Source organism: Drosophila elegans, unplaced genomic scaffold, assembly GCF_018152505.1.
Source record: "Drosophila elegans isolate 14027-0461.03 unplaced genomic scaffold, ASM1815250v1 contig_520, whole genome shotgun sequence".
Classification (NCBI taxonomy): domain Eukaryota; kingdom Metazoa; phylum Arthropoda; class Insecta; order Diptera; family Drosophilidae; genus Drosophila; species Drosophila elegans.
In genome coordinates, this window is record NW_024545903.1 from 4918821 (window position 1) to 4936356 (window position 17536).

Here is a 17536-nt window from a genome sequence, read left to right on the forward strand (position 1 = left end):
GGGTACGCCCATTAACTGACAGTGTATATCTCGCCGATTATTGTGTACAATCCGGTCGTTCTCTGGTTCGTTGCTATCCAAGTTTTACAACGTGAGAACAAGAGCGTAAACGTGAACCCAATCGGCAGAGCGAAAAAGCGCGAAATTCGGTGAGCAAAAACTATTTAATAACCGCAAGTTGCACGGTCGTGATTAGTCTCGTGGCGCTGCTCAAAGGCAATCGAACAAAGTTACGCTAAACAGCTAAAAGGACGGCAGTGATCGAACCGAGTGATAAATGCAAACAACGCATATTGAAGTGATAAACAAGGGGCAAAAATAAACAAACCATTTTAGCTAAATTAAAATCTGTGCCTTCCGACGGCGGCCTTGTGAGATACTTAAAACATATCGCGACACCAGGGAGCAACTTTCTTAGCCGCAAGATGGCCACTCCAGCAGGTTCCTCCAGCAATCACAAAATGAACGGAAACGGGTGAGTTTGCTGAAATAGTTTTGATCGATTCAGACTGCACGTCAAACCCGCATTGCATAAGACTGCAGAATGTGCACTGCGCTAGCCAACTGAAGACATCTGTTGTCTAGATACTCATACCCGCTTTCACTTTTCTGCCCGCCAGATATCTGGCAAATGTCTCGCCCAAGTGCCAAAGCCGTATATATAGCCACGTTTAGTAAATAGTTTTATTTTAGACCACCGCTATTTTGCCATTCTGTGCCAATGCCACTGTTTTATTCGGTTTTGTTTTCTTTTATCTCTTCTCACGCACGCTTACGTTTGCAAATCTGCCGGCGAGCCAAAATGACTTTTTTTTTTATCATGACAGTATTTCTGCAATTAGTGTTAGCGCTTTGATTTTAAAATATTGTTTCCACGGGAACTCACATGTCTTAATGATCAAGAATACAATTTGTCTTGTATTATGTATTTTCTTAGATTTTGTTAATACAGAAAAAACTCTTTAGGTCTATGGAAAAAAAAGATCTTAATATTTAAAAGATAATAAGATATTATTTAATGTTAGAAAATTTAATTTCATAAAACTTTAGGTTTGGTAAATATTCAGATGCGATAGTACTATGAAGTAAGAAGTGAGATAAGAACCTGGGCAAGAAACGATTTTTTATGCAGAGCTTATCATATTCAACATTAAAAATTTTTAATTAAAATGCTAATACGCTTTTAATTTTAATAAAATCCTCAAATTGATTTGTAATATTTGAATTTCTATTAATTCGTTACGGCCAAGTGATCATAAAACGCAACGGCAAGCCGAATACCCTTGCTGTCAAGGGATGGATCCAAAATAATAAAAAACCAGAATAAACCAACTTTATCAAATTATGGTCTTTCGAGCGGCAAGATTTTTGAACTTGAAATAATAAAGACTTCGATTGGAAAAGTTTCAAGAATCTTTTTTTTTACACTATGCAAATAATCACTATAGAACCGTATTATCAGTAGGTCACTGCCAAGCTTCTAACTAATTTAATAATACAGTCTGCAAAGGTAGTTTTTATTCAAAAGAAAAAAAAAATATTAGACCACTTGATTTAATATATTATCAAACAAATTTTTTATCTCAGTGCTGCTTTTTATTTAATAAATAAGATAATCTTGTTATTTAACACTTTAACGTGTATTATAAGTGTATACAAACTCCGCCTTGTCATTAACGCTTCGGTAATTTTTCGCTTTTGTTTTGCTTAGGATCTGTTTTCACAAGTGTCACTGAATAGAGTGTTCATGTTCTCATACCGTTGATATTAAACCACCACAGCCTTAACTAATCATAAAAACTAAACGCAAAAAAAGTGTTAGATTTTTCGTGCCAAAGCGCATTTGCCAATGTAATGAAAAGCTAATTACATGTACAACTAGCACCAGTTAAGCACGTGTCACAAATCAAGTCACATACGACCTTGTATCAAAGCACCTTTGGAATTTTATTGGGCGAAAACTGCAACAGGTGTCAGTTACTTGCATTATAAAAAGTGGTAGCATTGTAAGTTGTACTAGCCCAAGTACACACTTGCCGGTACAAGAATATTAACCATTACCATCTGTTATCAGTTCGCCGTGGACGCTTATCAATCAGTAAAACGAGCCCCTCCTCTTGATTATGGTTTATTATCTGTTAACCACTTATTCCTTTTTTGTGGAATACTTTTGGGGTATGAAAAATATATTGCATACTTTTAGGTTCATAACTTTTAGCGTTCTATGTACTGTAACTCTCTGTAGAATTGAAATAGTTGTAAAGTTTTGTGTCTTTACAATTAATAAATCATAAATAACTCCTTTCAAATATGATAAACATTTATTGTTTATTATTATTTATTAATTAATACAAAAAGAAAAAGGAAAAGGGTATCCCGTAATTTATGAAAATGTCCACTCAAGTACAACACAATTTCATTTATTATACTAATTTGGTTAGATCGTTTAAAGATTAGTTTTAAAATACGATTGAAAATATATATGTACAATAACAACGCTCTCTGAAATTACGATACATATACAATACGAGTGTAAGCTTATTTAACTTTAATTTAATTGTGTTGGGGCTTATGACAATAGAGCCACATTTGAATCCAACTTTAAGTTCATGTAATGTTATGTAATGTTTTTATGTAAACGTTTTTTTTTTGTTTTTTTTTTTTGACAAAACAAATTCCTATTAAATGAAAGAAAATACAGAGACTTACTTGCACTCATTTAATAGAGTCTTAAATCTGGAAATGTCTTGTCTATACCAGAAACTGTCATAAATAATGAGCGATTCTACAAATTTAACTTATTTATGTTCGACAAAAAACCGCAGCGATTTAAATTATTGTAAGTATGCATAATAGTTATTTACTAGATAACTATAAGTATTAACAGATTGTTTTTAGACAGAGACAAATGCGAAGCAAATGTCTAATCTATCTCACCAGCTGTGGCTTGTCACGAACCCAGTTCACATTTTTATGGAAACCCCGTGTTTCGTTTACCGCTAATTTACGATTGGTCGCAGCTTGGTGGTGTGTCCACGTCGTATACGTAATATTGAACGGCTTACCCGTTAAGATATAATAGTAACCAGCTGTTAAGCAATATCGACAGTCACGTTTACGGATCTCTCGGAGAGAGCAAGGGAGAATAAAACGTTAAATCACAATTAATCCATTATCAGCCACTTTTCTTATCAACTCAGACATTAACAGACAGTCACAAGGCATCATTTTCAGACAGATCCCCACTAGAACAGTATTAATCGTGAACTGTGAACATTTACAGCCTGCCATGCAAATTATCAAGTGTCTGTTGCGTTTGCCCCACTTGCAGGGTCTCCATTGTTCCTTAAAAAAATCAAATCAATTTGCGATTAGGAGATGCACCAATCAGGTGAGGTAAGTTGGGCTGCAACTGATTAAATGAACGGGATAGCTAGAGTACGTTCATTGTACCCACGTTTTACGTTTAGGGGTGTAACTGAGTCACCTGATCTTGTCTAGCCCTTTTCTATAATGTAAAGTTGTAGAAATTAGGTAGGTAGTTTTATTTTTTAACCTAACTTAATTGTTTATAGCTGAAATTGTCATAACTTTCTGACATCCAGTCACATCCAACGGAAATGTTGTCACTTTAATATTTTTAATGAAACATTCGTTTTTGGTTATTGAGCAGATTAAAATAACCAATTATTATTATTTTTAAGAAAACTCATATTTTTATTTGAGTTGGGAAATGCTGATCCCGTTGAATCATAGAACCAGTCATTTCAACACCACTGACTTAAAGTATAAAATGCTATGATCAATGCAACTTCAAAAAGGAAAAGGGTGTTTCAGAGGGAAAACCTTAATTTGAATTCTTATATTAAATTATACTTACCTTTTAATTTCCACTCCGAAACCCATATATTAGTAAGGTAGAATAGTTGCGATTCGTTGTCATTAAAAAGTCAATTTTCTTTCTATCTTCTTAGTAAACAATATTTGCCCAATCAAGAACAATTTATTACCGTTTGTGTTAGCAATCATAGTGATAAATCATTCATTAATCGGTCTAACATACAACCAGCAATTATTGAAATTCTATCTTATCGCTCCATTTTTGAGATTTTTGAGGAGAAAATTTACGATTTCCTCGCTTTGCCACAATATTATTTGCAAGTTATTTACCACTTACATTATTTCTTTATATTGACTGTCAGTCACTCAATAAGATGAAATTACAGTTCACGCTTCACCTATTTATTATTTATTAACTAATTAACTAATAAGACAAACAGAAAACGCAAGACAACTTGGTTTCTCCAAAAACATTTCCAGTACAATACGATTAAGCTTAATCTCCCCAAGAGAACGTTTGAAACTCTGTACTGGTCAGATCTTTGCAAAAATCTTATTAAATTTGAATCTCCAGCACTTGGGTTGAAGCAGTCGGATTTTTGCCTTCAATCGCTCAACATCGGCGAAGCGCTGTCGAGCACAGTTTTTGATTAGAACCTGAGAGTGTATATAATCCAGGCATATATGTACTTATAATCAGGTGCACAACAGAGATAGTGAGCGAGTTATAAAAACTCGTACAGAACCTGGCTAATTGCCAATAATAAAAGTGTGAGAAATGCGAAAACATACTGGAATTTAATTTGAAAACGCAAAAAACAAAAAACAATTGTAATTTAGTGTATTTAAATTGGTATGGATCTCCCAGCCAGCAAAAAAAAAAAAACAGAAACCGCAAGCTGAATATACAAAAGCAATTAAATTATAATTTTCAATACAAATTGTTGTGGTTGCTGCTGACATTTTCCCTGATATTTTCTGATATTTTCCCTGAGCTTAACCGCGATACAAACGCCGAGTCGCGTTATTTTTACACACCGACTTGCGGTGTCAGTGATCTGTGGTCCCCGGGTACTTAACACTTAAACGGACGGGCGGACAGTATCTTATACTGAATAAAATATAAACGCTCGGCTAGTGTAATTTTTTCGGTTCTCGTTTTTCCACTGTCAAATCTACTTTTTTATTTTATAAAAAATATTTGCGTCTTATTAATTTATAATGTGCAATGCAAAAAGCTGATCCAGTCAGACTGGAAGATGAACCTGCTGCTGTAAAGCCTGTTCAATCTTATCGATATCGATATCTATAACAAATATATTTTTTTTTTTGTTGGTTGACGAATGTGTCTACATTTACTTAAAGCTTCTGACTTCTCAACTAAGTAATCAGTAATTTTACAGTATCCCTGAACTTGGCCAAAAACAAGATTGGTGGCATTGAATAAGGCATTACTTAATGGTACTTTCAGTTCTTACAGAGCGATAAGGCTTGAATGTCGCAGTACTTCAAGAGAAAATTTAATCAACCACCTCTGATGAGGAGATTATTTCACAATCTATTTTCTACATCAATGCAATAAACAATTCTCTTGATAAAGAAAATTTAATGAGTACTCCAGATTTGGTAATCTCTCAGATTAAGTTCAAGGCCTCGGTTCAATCGATAAACCTTTATTGTCCACTCAAGATTAAATGCTCTCAAGTATTATATTATGTTACTAGGTCAAAAAGCTCTTAGTTAGTTAAGATACAGATCTTAAGCCATTAAATATCATTAATATAATGACCTGTAATTATGATACGAGTATATAAAATATCCTTAAAATAATTACCAGTAATTATGATATGAGTTGGGTTTTTTTACCAAATCTAAAAAGTAAACCTTGAGTCGTATAAAGGTTTAACATTTAACATTTTGAAGGTTTTTGCATTGGTATTTGAACCGTTAATCAAAGCGAATCTAAAACAAGTTAATTGAGCCTGATGCAGGCTTCTTAATGATATTTCCAGTTTTTGTGTGTGTTTTGTATTTTTCCTTTTGTGCTTAAACATGTCATACTGAACGCACAAGGTATTTGTTTGAAATATTTCGTTTAGCCATCAAACGGACCGTGCTTTATTAAAGCTAGCTCAGTGATTAACTTAAACGGCAATTATACGAAAGCGTTGAATGCCCCACATAATGATAAATATTGTCCTTGAATGATTTTGGCAAAGTTTTGTTTTTGAGCGGAGTTCAGAAATCGAAATCGACAGAGTTGTAAAGCGCGTTCGGCTATTGTATTCAAACAAAGACGTCACCTGAGGCACTTATCGCCTGCACCGATGACGACAATGACGATTATAACAAAGATCTATATAAACGTTTTATAAAGTCACAAGCAAAATAACCTGGTTGAATGGTGAGAGTGTGAACGGCTATTGAAGTTTTTTAATTATTTTGCTCACGCGCTTTAAAATGTTTAAATGTTTAAATAATAGTTATTCCATAATTCTGAGATCATCTTTTGGAGGGTCTTGCTGCATTCTTATGATTTACATGGAATTTAGTCGGAATTGTGCGATTCCGTGCTATGCGGAATCGGAAGTCCCCGTCAGGGGAATTTAAAACAAGCAACATTATAGATCCAATCATGTTTTTATGTCAATTGTTTACTATTTGGAAACGCTTAGCACGTACCTCAGACCAACTGTTGTGCCAGCTATTTGTCATCCACGGTTTTCTGAGTTATTGTTCAAAAAAGACCCCTACGTTCGTACAAATAAATATTGATTTAGCATATTGACCTAGAGCAGGGCGGAAAAGTTAAAACTTAAAAAAATGTTCTGTATGTTAGATAAATTGTGTCTTGAAGAACTGCAGCAAACTAAACAATCTACCATCTACCTTCGATCAAAGCAAGTTTAACTTTAAATGCTGAACCGCCTTGCTAATGAAATCATAAAAATGTTAACTGCTTGTGACGTGCCAAGTCAATGATTTAGTCGCACCTGCTAGTTGCTGTCGTCACAGAAGGCACAACAATGAGATTCTCGATATCTAATTCTCACTACCGTAAGGCTCAATGTGAATTGCACAATTGTTCCGTTTATTTGGATTTCCTTTCTTTCCCGAGCCATAGATCATATGTGTAGCTGGTGTTATATCATCGCACTGCGATGATCCCCGATAAAAGTAATTCATCATACACTTGATGTTGCTTAATGTTCCATAAGATATATTGTGCAATACCCTACATAAACTGACTTTGCTTTACAGACTTCCAACGAAAGATGCAAAATAGGATCGAATTATTTTAGCAATATATTTTTTTATTTTAAATCCAGGCCCATAACAATCTTTTTGCGCTTTAAATTTGTGTCTCGGTTGCATATATGTCCATTTGTTAATATCTTAAAAGCAATCCTTACTCAGCAAATCAGTTCAATTAAGACTCGTTAAACGTAAACTACGCAAAGCGACATTCATGCGAAACGGCGCAATTCCGGTCCATTATTTGGGGACAGACACGTGTCACTAACACATAACCCACTCTAAATATAAACTTAAAAATATATCAACTTGATGGGTATAAATAAATTGCGGGCCAAATTTAACATTTATAGTTTTTCATGGGTGACTTTAAATCTGACCTAGTACGATTAACTTGAACTCCGCATTACAATGCAAATTCTTTGGCTATCAGGCTACCGTAATTAATTTTCTGGATAAATGGTTGCTTGAGTTACAAGAGTATTTAGCACAGTTTTTCACTTTTTATCACAAGTGGAGCATTGCTAATTAGCATTAAAACTAGGCCTAAAATCCCCAAAATTGCTACTTATCAGAAAATTCCTTGGCATTACGGTGGCACCTTGTACAACAAAACAAGGCAAATGTATTATTTAAAGTATTCGGAGCTTACATCCATCAACTGATGCGGGTGTCGGGTGGAAAAGTATTTAATAAGTATAGATAGTTAATTATGAATATTTCAAGGTTCTGCCATATCATAATTAATATTCAACCGTCAGTTTGCCGTATGCAAATCTTATGGGTGTGCCAAAAACCCCATCTTCTGCCCTTTGCCACGGGGAAACTCTAGGCAATTACCAAAGCAGCTCGAACAGATACGAATAGACTGATCCAGTTAGCCAGTACGCGATGAATGACTATGTTATATGTTCACGAGACTTTTAGCCAGTGAACCCGACAAATACACTGGGGGCCACTTTGACGATTTTAAAAATAGACTGAACGCGCCCCCAAAGCGCGACCGTCGATCGAACGACCCAGCCAACCCCACCACTTCGCCCCATCGGATCAGCTCCGACGACTTGACTCCAGATCTCACCTTGCCCCACCCGACGAGCGTTCGCTCGTTCGCTCGTTGGCAATCGCTCGTCGTCGCGCTCTATACATCGTATTTGTATTTGTTGATTAATTTGGTCTTATAAAAACGGAATCCAACGAAACAGTTAGAAGTATTCTTGCGCTGACTGGCGCTGGTTGTGCTTGTGTTCAGATCGAATTCAGGGATCGCAAGCATATCCTGTACGCGAAAGGATATACCCCTCAGTCAAGCAACAATTTGTATTGTCATCCTAGCAGCTTGAAAAATATATAAAGAATATATAATTAGCAGCAAATAAGTGATAGGGATTTCATCAAGTGCTATGTTAAAATTAGCGAATGTGAAACTGCTCCTCGTGAGCTGGAGTTGCCTGGCAGCTGTGGCGCAGGCAAAGTCCTACGGTTCCCCAGATCTCGACATAGACAGCGACAACGCCATTGTCGCTCACGAGGACACATTGGACCCGTTTGCAAGTTGGTAAGTTTTCGCAGACTTCCGGACTCTGATCGTTTTTTTAATCGCTGGGTCTGGAGCGTTCATGTATGCAAAGTCTTGCCAAGTTTTCAGCTTGAGTGCTTTCCTTTCCTAGTGCCATAAACGTGACGTGTTGGCCATTCGTGCATTAACTTAAGCCGTATCCGATCAAGAGATACGATTCATCGATTCTTTAGACAGGTGTTCAGCTAAGTAGCACCACCTGGATACCCGGGCTGTAGCGTTTTATTGCCATTTAGCTCGTGAATTGTTTGCACTAATTAGTGCCTCCAGTGTGTGTACTAGAAGGCGATTTTTTATGCTCTAACTTACGTAATCATCATCCGGGATTTTTTTGGCGCAGACTGGGAAACAAATTTGTAATCTGGCAAAAAATTCCCATTATAAAGAAATGAAACACATATAAAATCAGTAACTTACTAAGTTTCATATTCATTTAAGAGATACATATTTATTCAGATATTAAAGCTTAAGATTGTGGCACAGAAAGAGTGGAAGTACTGGGAAGCATTTTTAAATCTAAGTTTATTTGTCAAACGGGCGAATCCAAAATATTGAATTTTTAATTTGCTTCTTTTCCAGTGAAATCTACTGCTATGGCAATCTATTGCACACTATCCAAATGGCTTCACCTCCATTGTTCTCGGACTCAAAGACGTTTGTGGACATGACACTTAAGAATTCGCCCGACAAGACCCTTGCCGACTTTAATGCAATGATGGAGGCCAAAAACAATACGCCCAGCAGGGACGACCTGAAGATATTCGTCGATGTAAGTAACCTTAAATCTGCAGTAATTCCGTAGAAAATGAAGAGTGGCAACCATTTTGCAGGAATACTTTGGAGTCAAAGGCACCGAACTAGAATCGTGGGAACCCACGGACTGGAAAGAGAATCCCAAGTTCCTCGATCTTGTTTCTGACCCAGACCTTAAGCAGTGGGGCATGGAACTGAATAACATTTGGAAGAAACTGGGCCGCAAAATGAAGGACGATGTGAAGAAGAACCCGCAGCACTACTCGATCATCCCGGTGCCCAATCCAGTGATTATACCCGGTGGTCGTTTCATTGAGTTCTACTACTGGGACTCCTACTGGATCATCAGGGGACTGCTCTACAGCGAGATGTACAACACTGCCCGCGGCATGATTGAGAACTTCCTGTCGATCGTGAACAGGATCGGTTTCATTCCGAACGGCGGACGAGTCTACTACCATGGCCGCTCCCAGCCGCCACTTTTGACCGGAATGGTCAAGTCATATGTGGAGTTCACCAACGATGACCTGTTCGCCATTAATGCCTTGGAGGATTTGGAGCACGAGTTCGAGTACTTTGTGAACAACCACACGGTGGAGGTCAAGAATCACAGCCTGTGCGTCTATCGCGATTCGTCGTCGGGTCCGCGACCAGAGTCCTACAGTGAAGATTTCAAGAGCGCTGCTAAATTCGAGTCAAACGACGACAAGGAGCGTCTTTACACCGAGCTGAAGGCCGCGGCTGAATCGGGAATGGACTTTAGCACGCGCTGGTTCATCTCTGAGAATGGCACCAACGAAGGAAATCTGACCAACCTAAGTACCACCTCCATTGTGCCCGTCGACCTGAACGCCTATCTGTACTGGAACGCCAAGATGATAGCCGAATTCCACTCCAAGGCCGGCAACACCAAGAAGGTGATCGAGTACGAGAACAAGGCCGAGAAGCTTTTACTGGTAAGTGAACCTCAGTTGGTTTAATGATCCGTTTACCCGATCATTTGATACTAGATATCCATGCTTTGTTCAAATCTAATACTTATAACTCTTATGGTTCCCGATATCGTTCCTTTTTGACGGAAAAGTCTATTCCATGGTGATCAGTGGTATAAGTTCTTTAAAGGATTAACTAATATTTGAAAATCAGCTGTATGCTAAACGTATTGCCACCGTGTTCAAACAAACTTTGGTTTTATCAAGCGCAATATATAAACGCAATCATTTTTAAAGGGGATGATGTAAACCATATTATTGAAATGTTAAATTATTATATTATTAAAAAATGTTTGTCATTTGATAATTGCTCTGAAAATTATGGCAATTACGTCTGTCACCGACGATCATTCCTATGTATGACCAAGAGTCATCTTTTATAATCACAATATACATTATCAAAAATTACCCGCAAAACAACAAATAACTAATTTAAATATTGAAATGCTCTTTAAATTAAAGGGCATCCAAGAAGTGCTGTGGAACGAGGAGGTCGGATGCTGGCTGGACTACGATATGAAGAACGAAAAGCCGCGCAACTACTTTGTGTCCACCAATCTCTCGCCGCTGTGGGCTAAGGCCTTCAACATTTCCGATACGGAAAAGATCTCGGCTAAAATTATGGCCTATATTGAGAAGAACAAGCTGGACACATATCCTGGCGGAGTTCCCAACACGTTGGCCACTCCCGGAGAGCAGTGGGACTTTCCCAATGTGTGGGCGCCGATGCAGTACATCGTGGTCGAGGGCCTAAACAACCTGAACACTCCCGAGGCCAAGAACATGTCCAAGAAGTGGGCCACCCGCTGGGTGAAGTCAAACTTCAAGGCTTATACCGACAATTTTGACATGTACGAGAAGGTGAGCCCAAGTTATATCCTTTTTAAATATAATTTGACTAGTTTCTACCTCGTAGTATTTGCGAATTTTAGAAAGTTCACTCGATTCTTTTTTTTAAATTAAATTACGGTTTTCTTGTAATATTCAAAGCTTAAGATAAATTGCGCAGATTAATATATTTATAATTAAATAACATTAACAAGTGAGATTTACAATGGTATCCCAGCAATTAAACTTATTTTATTCAAGAGATGCTTTAATTCTTAAAGTTAAACACAAAAACAAAAGTTTAAAAAAAGTTATATTTTAATGGTTTAAAAAAATCTTTGATACATGTAAATGTTTTTGGTTTAAAATTTGTTGTTCCTAACCCCTGTCACGTGTTTCGATGATCCTCTATTTGCAGTACAATGCCGAAGTTTTCGGAGGACATGGCACAGGTGGCGAGTATGAAGTGCAGACGGGATTCGGCTGGTCCAACGGCGTGATCATCGAGTGGCTAAGCAAGCACGGACGCGATATTTCGACGGGCGCGGGAGGCGGTGCATCAGGTGATGAGCCGCAATAGAATGAATCTGTAGCCAGGCCACAACGCTATCCATCAGACATCATTGTCAGACATCAGATATCATCGTCAGACATCAGACATCATCACAGGCTCAAAGCCAAAGCTTTTTTAAATAAATTGTATTTAGATATTTGTTAAGCATCCATCCAAAAGCGCTCATAAATTGCTCATTCTTAGGCTAAGACAATGCTCTCTCTCTCTGCAATATCTATACCTACATACGCCGCTGTCCATAATCTATATCTGTATCGCGAACTATCGAACTATCGAAATCCCGGGTCAAGCACTACGAACCAGAGCACCACAATCACAGCACCGCCAGGAATCAGGATCCGATGTCCGCCATCCATCGAGCATCTCTGTACTGTCTGTTTTCCATTAAATCCACGTCCAGTCCACGTTTGCACATTCGTGTGACTTGTCCAAATTCAAGCAAAAATCGAAAAGAACATTATATGTCTCAAAGCAGTCCGAGCGTCGCGACCAAGTTGAGGATTCACGCGTAAGTGTCCAATTGGGTCATTGTATTTGGTTGATTTTTTGTTTGTGAATGTCAAGGCAATGTTAAGTGTAACAAACCAGCACCAGATCCAGCAAACACTACCTATAACAGACTGATCCATGGTATTTGTCCTTCAGATATTACTTCCCATAGACTATACCGGCTGTAAAAACTTAACATACTCAATTCTGGCCTATCTATATCTAGCATGCATGAATACGAAGCTTTAAGGAAACTGACCAGCTTACTAACCCACTTTAAAACATGTATAAAACCAAATCCACGATGGCAGTTTCCTTTGCTTTTAGATTGCCCATTAATAACTTAATGTACTGATATGGTTATTCTCTTTTCTCCCAATCCAGCTGTGAGAGTGATGAGCGTTGTGGGCGTGGCAGCTGTTACTATAGTGGCTCTGATAGCTGGTCGTGTTCTATGGTGAGGTAAGGGAAATTAGATCGAAATCCGTTTCCCCAGACAGGCTAATTGCCATCTAATCTTTCTATCTCTTCCGCAGACAACCTGTGCCAAAACAACCCGTAATTGCTTCCCAAGTAACGTGATTCCCCCATGCGTGTGTGTGTGTGTGTGTAGTGTCTGTTATTGTTCATGACTTTCGTTGAATGCGGAGATTGCAGTATTAGTTTAACATTATTTGGTAGTTGAAGTGAGAGTTGTATATACTGAATTTATATGGGCATGCCCAAAATTGTTAGTATGTTTTAATATTTAGCAAATACCTATACCAATCCTAGCTCCTCGCAACCAAATGAAGACACAAATACAATTGTTAACAAAAATTTACAAACTCTTTTTAGTATTTTTGAATAAAAAAAAAAACAAAGAACACAAAGCATTTGTTGCATGACTCGTCTTTAAATATATAACACTTTTAACTGCTCCCTCTCTTGCAGGCAAAGTTGGTTCAAGTAAAGATGTCTGATGACAAACAACAAACATTATATGTTTTTATTTGTATATTTGATTTGAGTTCAATTCAATTATGAAAACTTACCTACGACATAAGCTAACATAGACAACTCATCGCTTACGTTATACAGAGCACAAAGAAGGTACGGCAAAATTGCAAATTATACATTAGCATATGGAAAAAGGAAATGACTCGACCTACTGTGGCATTGAAACGGTTTAAACACCGAATCGTAACATCGTTAAATCGGATCACAAAAACCGAGCAATAGAGTTCAAGGAAATACCAACTAATCGTAATCGTAGCTCACACATAATAAACATAACGTGGGCTTGGAGCCCGGCCGCCTAGTTGGACTGCTGCTGCTGCTGACCTGGCTGCTGCTGCGGCGGCTGTCCCTGACTGAAGTAGGGAGCGGTGTTTGGCGTGAGCAGCGTGTGACAAATATCACAGACTCGGGCCACTCGCTTCCGTGGCCCAGATGGCACCGTTTTCGTTAGACACTTATCGCAGTAGATGTGGCCGCAGTGCCGGCAATGGATCTTGCGCACCATGACCGTGAAATAGGCGTTGCACGTGGGGCAGTTGTTTACGTCATCGTCGTCCTGCCAGCGAACCTCCGTATCGGCATGCCGCAGCTCCTCCAACGACATCTATAAGAACAGAATGTAAATATTTAAGTAAATAAACCATATTTTTATATCGCACTCACCTGAAGGGTTTGAGATAGTTTGACGAAATCCTTTTGCACTGTTTCCATGGTGGATAGCTCCTCTTGCAGGGTTTTTATCTTCGTCTTGTAATCCGAATTTGTTTTGGCGTACTTTTCCTGCAAAGGTATCTAGTTGTCGCCGCATCTGATTTGGTATTTCACGGTCTTTACTTACATTGGTTTCTTGCAGTTCAATGATTTCAACGCGGCACTCGGACAGCTGTTTGTTGAGCTCAGCCTCTTTGCGCTCCAATTGAGTTTTTGTCGTCTCGTAGGCTTGCACCGTGACCAAATGCTCCGTAACCCGGTCCCTAAGTAATCAATTCTAGCATGAGCCACGGCTTACACTTCAATCAAGAGAGGCTTTAACTTACTGCAGTGACTTAATATCTAGTTGCATTTTGCGCTTGTAGGCCCGTCGCTCGTTGTTGCTCTCCTCCAGTTGGGCCCGCAAGATCTGAATCTCATCCTCAGTGCTGGTGCACTTCTGCCGCTCGTACTCGCTGCTAACGCGTGCCTGGATCAGCTCGTTTTGCTGTCGCAGCATTAGCTCCTGCAGCTCGACGACCGTGTTGGGCAGGTTGATGTACTGGTTGTCGATCTCCTCGGACGTGGCCAGATAGCGACCGGACAGGAAGTCGTTGTCGGCCTGCAGCGTCTCCAGCTGCTTGTTGACCCGCTCCCGGTCGTCGGTGACGCGCTGTATCTGCTTTATCACCTCGTCCTTGGTCTCGAGGAACGCCTGCTGCATGTCCAGCAGTCGCTGCTCATTGGTTTTGGCCTGATCGCGCAGGCTTTGTAATTCGCTTTTGTGGGCTTCCCGCTTCTCCTGCCACTGGTCCTCCAGATCCTTTCGCAGCGCGGCCTCTTTGGCCAGCGTTTCGCGCGATTCCACAAGCTGCTTCTGCAAAAGATCCACTTGCTTTTGTTGCTTGTTGAGGTGTGCATTCAGCTCATCGGCCTTCTTCTCTGCCAAGCTGCAGGCCTCACAGGAACCCTCGGCCACATCCATGGATGTGGACTTGTGCAGGGCGGATTCATCCGCCACCGGTGACTTGGCCTGCAGTTGCTCGTCCTGTTCGCGCAGCTTTACCTTTAGGGCCTTCATCTCCTCCTGCAGCTGCTCGACGATGGAGTGCATCATTTCCGCCTCCTCGGAGGCCTGTAAGAGGAGCATGCGTTAGACCACTGAAGACTGCTCAGTACGAGAAACTTACGTATTGCTTGCCACTGCCCTTGCTCGACGACCGGATATCCTCTTCCTGCTGAAAGCTGCTGTTCAGTGAGTCGGTGCCTAGTTTGCGCACAGAGCCCAGCGTCTTCTTGACCTGATTCAGCACTTGGGGCGCTATGCCGCCGGATGACTCAGCCTGCGGTTGCTGAGCCAGCGTTTGTGTTTGATGCTGAATCTGCTGGTACTTGGTCAGCTCCAGCTTGAGGCGTTCCAGCTCGCTTTTGTAGTGCGACGACTCCTCGATGGTGTCCTGCACCAGCTGTTGCAGCGAGGAGATCTCCTCCTGCGCCTTGAGGTCCTTCAGCTGCAGCTCGTTCTCGGACTTGAGGTCCGCCACCATCAGGTGTGTCTTCAGCTCGTCCAATTCCGCTTGCAGCTGCCTGCGCTCCAGCTGGCTCTGGCTGACCTCAGCCTCCTTCTGCATGTACAGCTCCCGCATCTTGGCCCGCTGCGTGTTGAACTCGTTCTGCATTTTGCGCATCTCGTTCTGCAGGTGACTGAATTTGTGTTGGCTGGCGGCGTCAACCTCACCTGTCCCTGTCGATGGAGTTTTGGGTTAGTTAAGGGCTTTCCCCGCGCAGCGACCGGCTGCCTTACCGTTGGCCAGTTCCGTGGGGTCTGTGGCCTCTGGCCGGGTCTCATTTTCTTCCATTTTCCGAGCTAAACGATGGCCAATTTGATAGTTTATATGTACATATGTTAGTGCACCAATTAGAACATCTTCGTGTTGAGCAATGCTCGCAGGCTACAGTTCTAGCGTTACACAACACTGCGTACCCTGGTGTGTGACCGTCCGTGCATATATCGGTTAGAATACCGATAGTCAGCGCCAATATTTAAATACTATTTGGCGTACAAACTATGTAAATAAAATATATCAAAAAAATATTATAGAACTAGTTAATGTATAAGATAAGTTTTTTTAACTTACCAAGAAGGGCAACGAATGAATATTTTGATTTTATACTTGCTATACCCTTGCAGAGAGTATTATAAAATTGGTCAGAAGTTTGTAACGCAGTGAAAGAGACATTTCAACCCTATAAAGTATATATATTCTTAATCAGTTTGACTAGACGAGTTGATAGTGCCATGTCCGTCTGTTTCTATACCGATTTCGAGCTCTGCTTAAAAGCTAGAGATTTGAAACTATCGAAAAAAAAACCTATACCCTGGGATGTGATCGAAATCGCTTTAACATAGATGGGTTTTAAAATCATTACCATCTTCTTACCCTCTTGTTCATACTTTTTTTTTTGAGTACACTTACAAGCAATTGTAGAAAATCGAAAAAATGGCTCTTTCAGAGCACCAAGCCGAAATAATTGTTGTTTGCGATAATTCCAAACTGGTTTTTAAAGTTTTTATTGTCTTAAATTGTGGATTTATGGCTTGGTCTTTATTTCCAAGGGGTCCTGTACAGAAAGCGTGCGATAATAATGTCGTATTACATAAATGGAAATAAATAAATAAATACATTTTATTATCCGCTACCTGTTTAGCAGCCTCACAGTTTTGTTATTAATAAATTAAAAATAAAGTAACAAACAAGCAACCATTTATCAACAGGTGTCATTTATTCAAAATATTTATATTTAAAAAGAACAACAGATGAAGAACTGAAGAAAACAAATTGCTAAAGAATAGAAATATAAAAATGTATTTATTTCTTGGCATATATATAAACTGTATCTAAATATATGAACAGCGGGAAACAATTTAATCATTTGTCTGAAAAATCCATTCAAGTGGCTGCACTTCAGTAAATAATAGAAAAACAAAGGCAAACGTAGTTGTTGTATTTAAGTAGTTTTTAAACTAAATTCTAGATATGTGTATTTATTTCCTTCTAATTGGTCAGATAATTTTGTCATTTATTTAAAAATTTCTTAAGCGTTTCCTAGAAAGTTGTTCACCACTTGTGTGTAAGCCAAATAAAAAAACGGCCAAGTCTATTAGACACAGTTCTATGAAAACCCAAATGACTGCCGGGCACGAATGACTAATATCTTCGGTTGTTTTAATTTTATGCAAATTATTAAGCGGCAGAAGCGAGAAAAATGCTCAATACTGATAAATTATGCGAGGGAAAATGCCTAATTCATTAGTGGCAGACCAAGCTAACGCGAGAACAAATTTATAAACAACAAAACGAAAATATTTACGATAAGAGAACTACGCTTTAAACGAAAAACAAAACTCGATTTAGGAAGTACAACAGCAGCGACTGCGCGACCCTATCACATATGTAATTATGAAATAAACAACTTGTACGCTGAGACCAGTTGGTGGTTCCTTAATGGAGACTAAGGCGAAGACGAAGGCGAAGA

General features: G+C 39.3%; 2 protein-coding genes across 8 annotated transcripts; one reads left to right on the forward strand and one right to left on the reverse strand.

Annotated features, from left to right (window-relative positions):
- The first annotated feature begins 190 nt into the window (after positions 1 to 190).
- LOC108145457 (trehalase) lies at positions 191 to 13129 on the forward strand. Of its 7 annotated transcripts, none has more exons than XM_017270899.2 (8): positions 4447 to 4693; positions 8468 to 8653; positions 9254 to 9443; positions 9505 to 10383; positions 10882 to 11280; positions 11666 to 11810; positions 12695 to 12772; positions 12847 to 13129. In XM_017270899.2, the coding sequence occupies exons 2-7, from the start codon at positions 8499 to 8501 to the stop codon at positions 12769 to 12771; spliced, it is 1845 nt and encodes a 614-aa protein (XP_017126388.2). In that variant the 5' UTR covers positions 4447 to 4693; positions 8468 to 8498; the 3' UTR covers position 12772; positions 12847 to 13129. The 7 variants fall into 7 exon arrangements, 5 of the variants coding, with proteins under 5 accessions (XP_017126389.2, XP_017126388.2, XP_041565886.1 ...); XM_041709952.1 differs by having other exon boundaries at positions 4447 to 4611; positions 8434 to 8653; XM_041709953.1 differs by having other exon boundaries at positions 4447 to 4611.
- A 164-nt stretch (positions 13130 to 13293) lies between these two features.
- Positions 13294 to 15949, reverse strand: LOC108145455 (rab GTPase-binding effector protein 1). The gene is made up of 6 exons (XM_017270898.2): positions 15804 to 15949; positions 15190 to 15743; positions 14347 to 15134; positions 14148 to 14283; positions 13973 to 14089; positions 13294 to 13913 (listed from the first exon to the last, which is right to left on the reverse strand). The coding sequence occupies exons 1-6, from the start codon at positions 15856 to 15858 to the stop codon at positions 13608 to 13610; spliced, it is 1956 nt and encodes a 651-aa protein (XP_017126387.1). The 5' UTR covers positions 15859 to 15949; the 3' UTR covers positions 13294 to 13607.
- Between the last annotated feature and the right edge of the window lie 1587 nt (positions 15950 to 17536).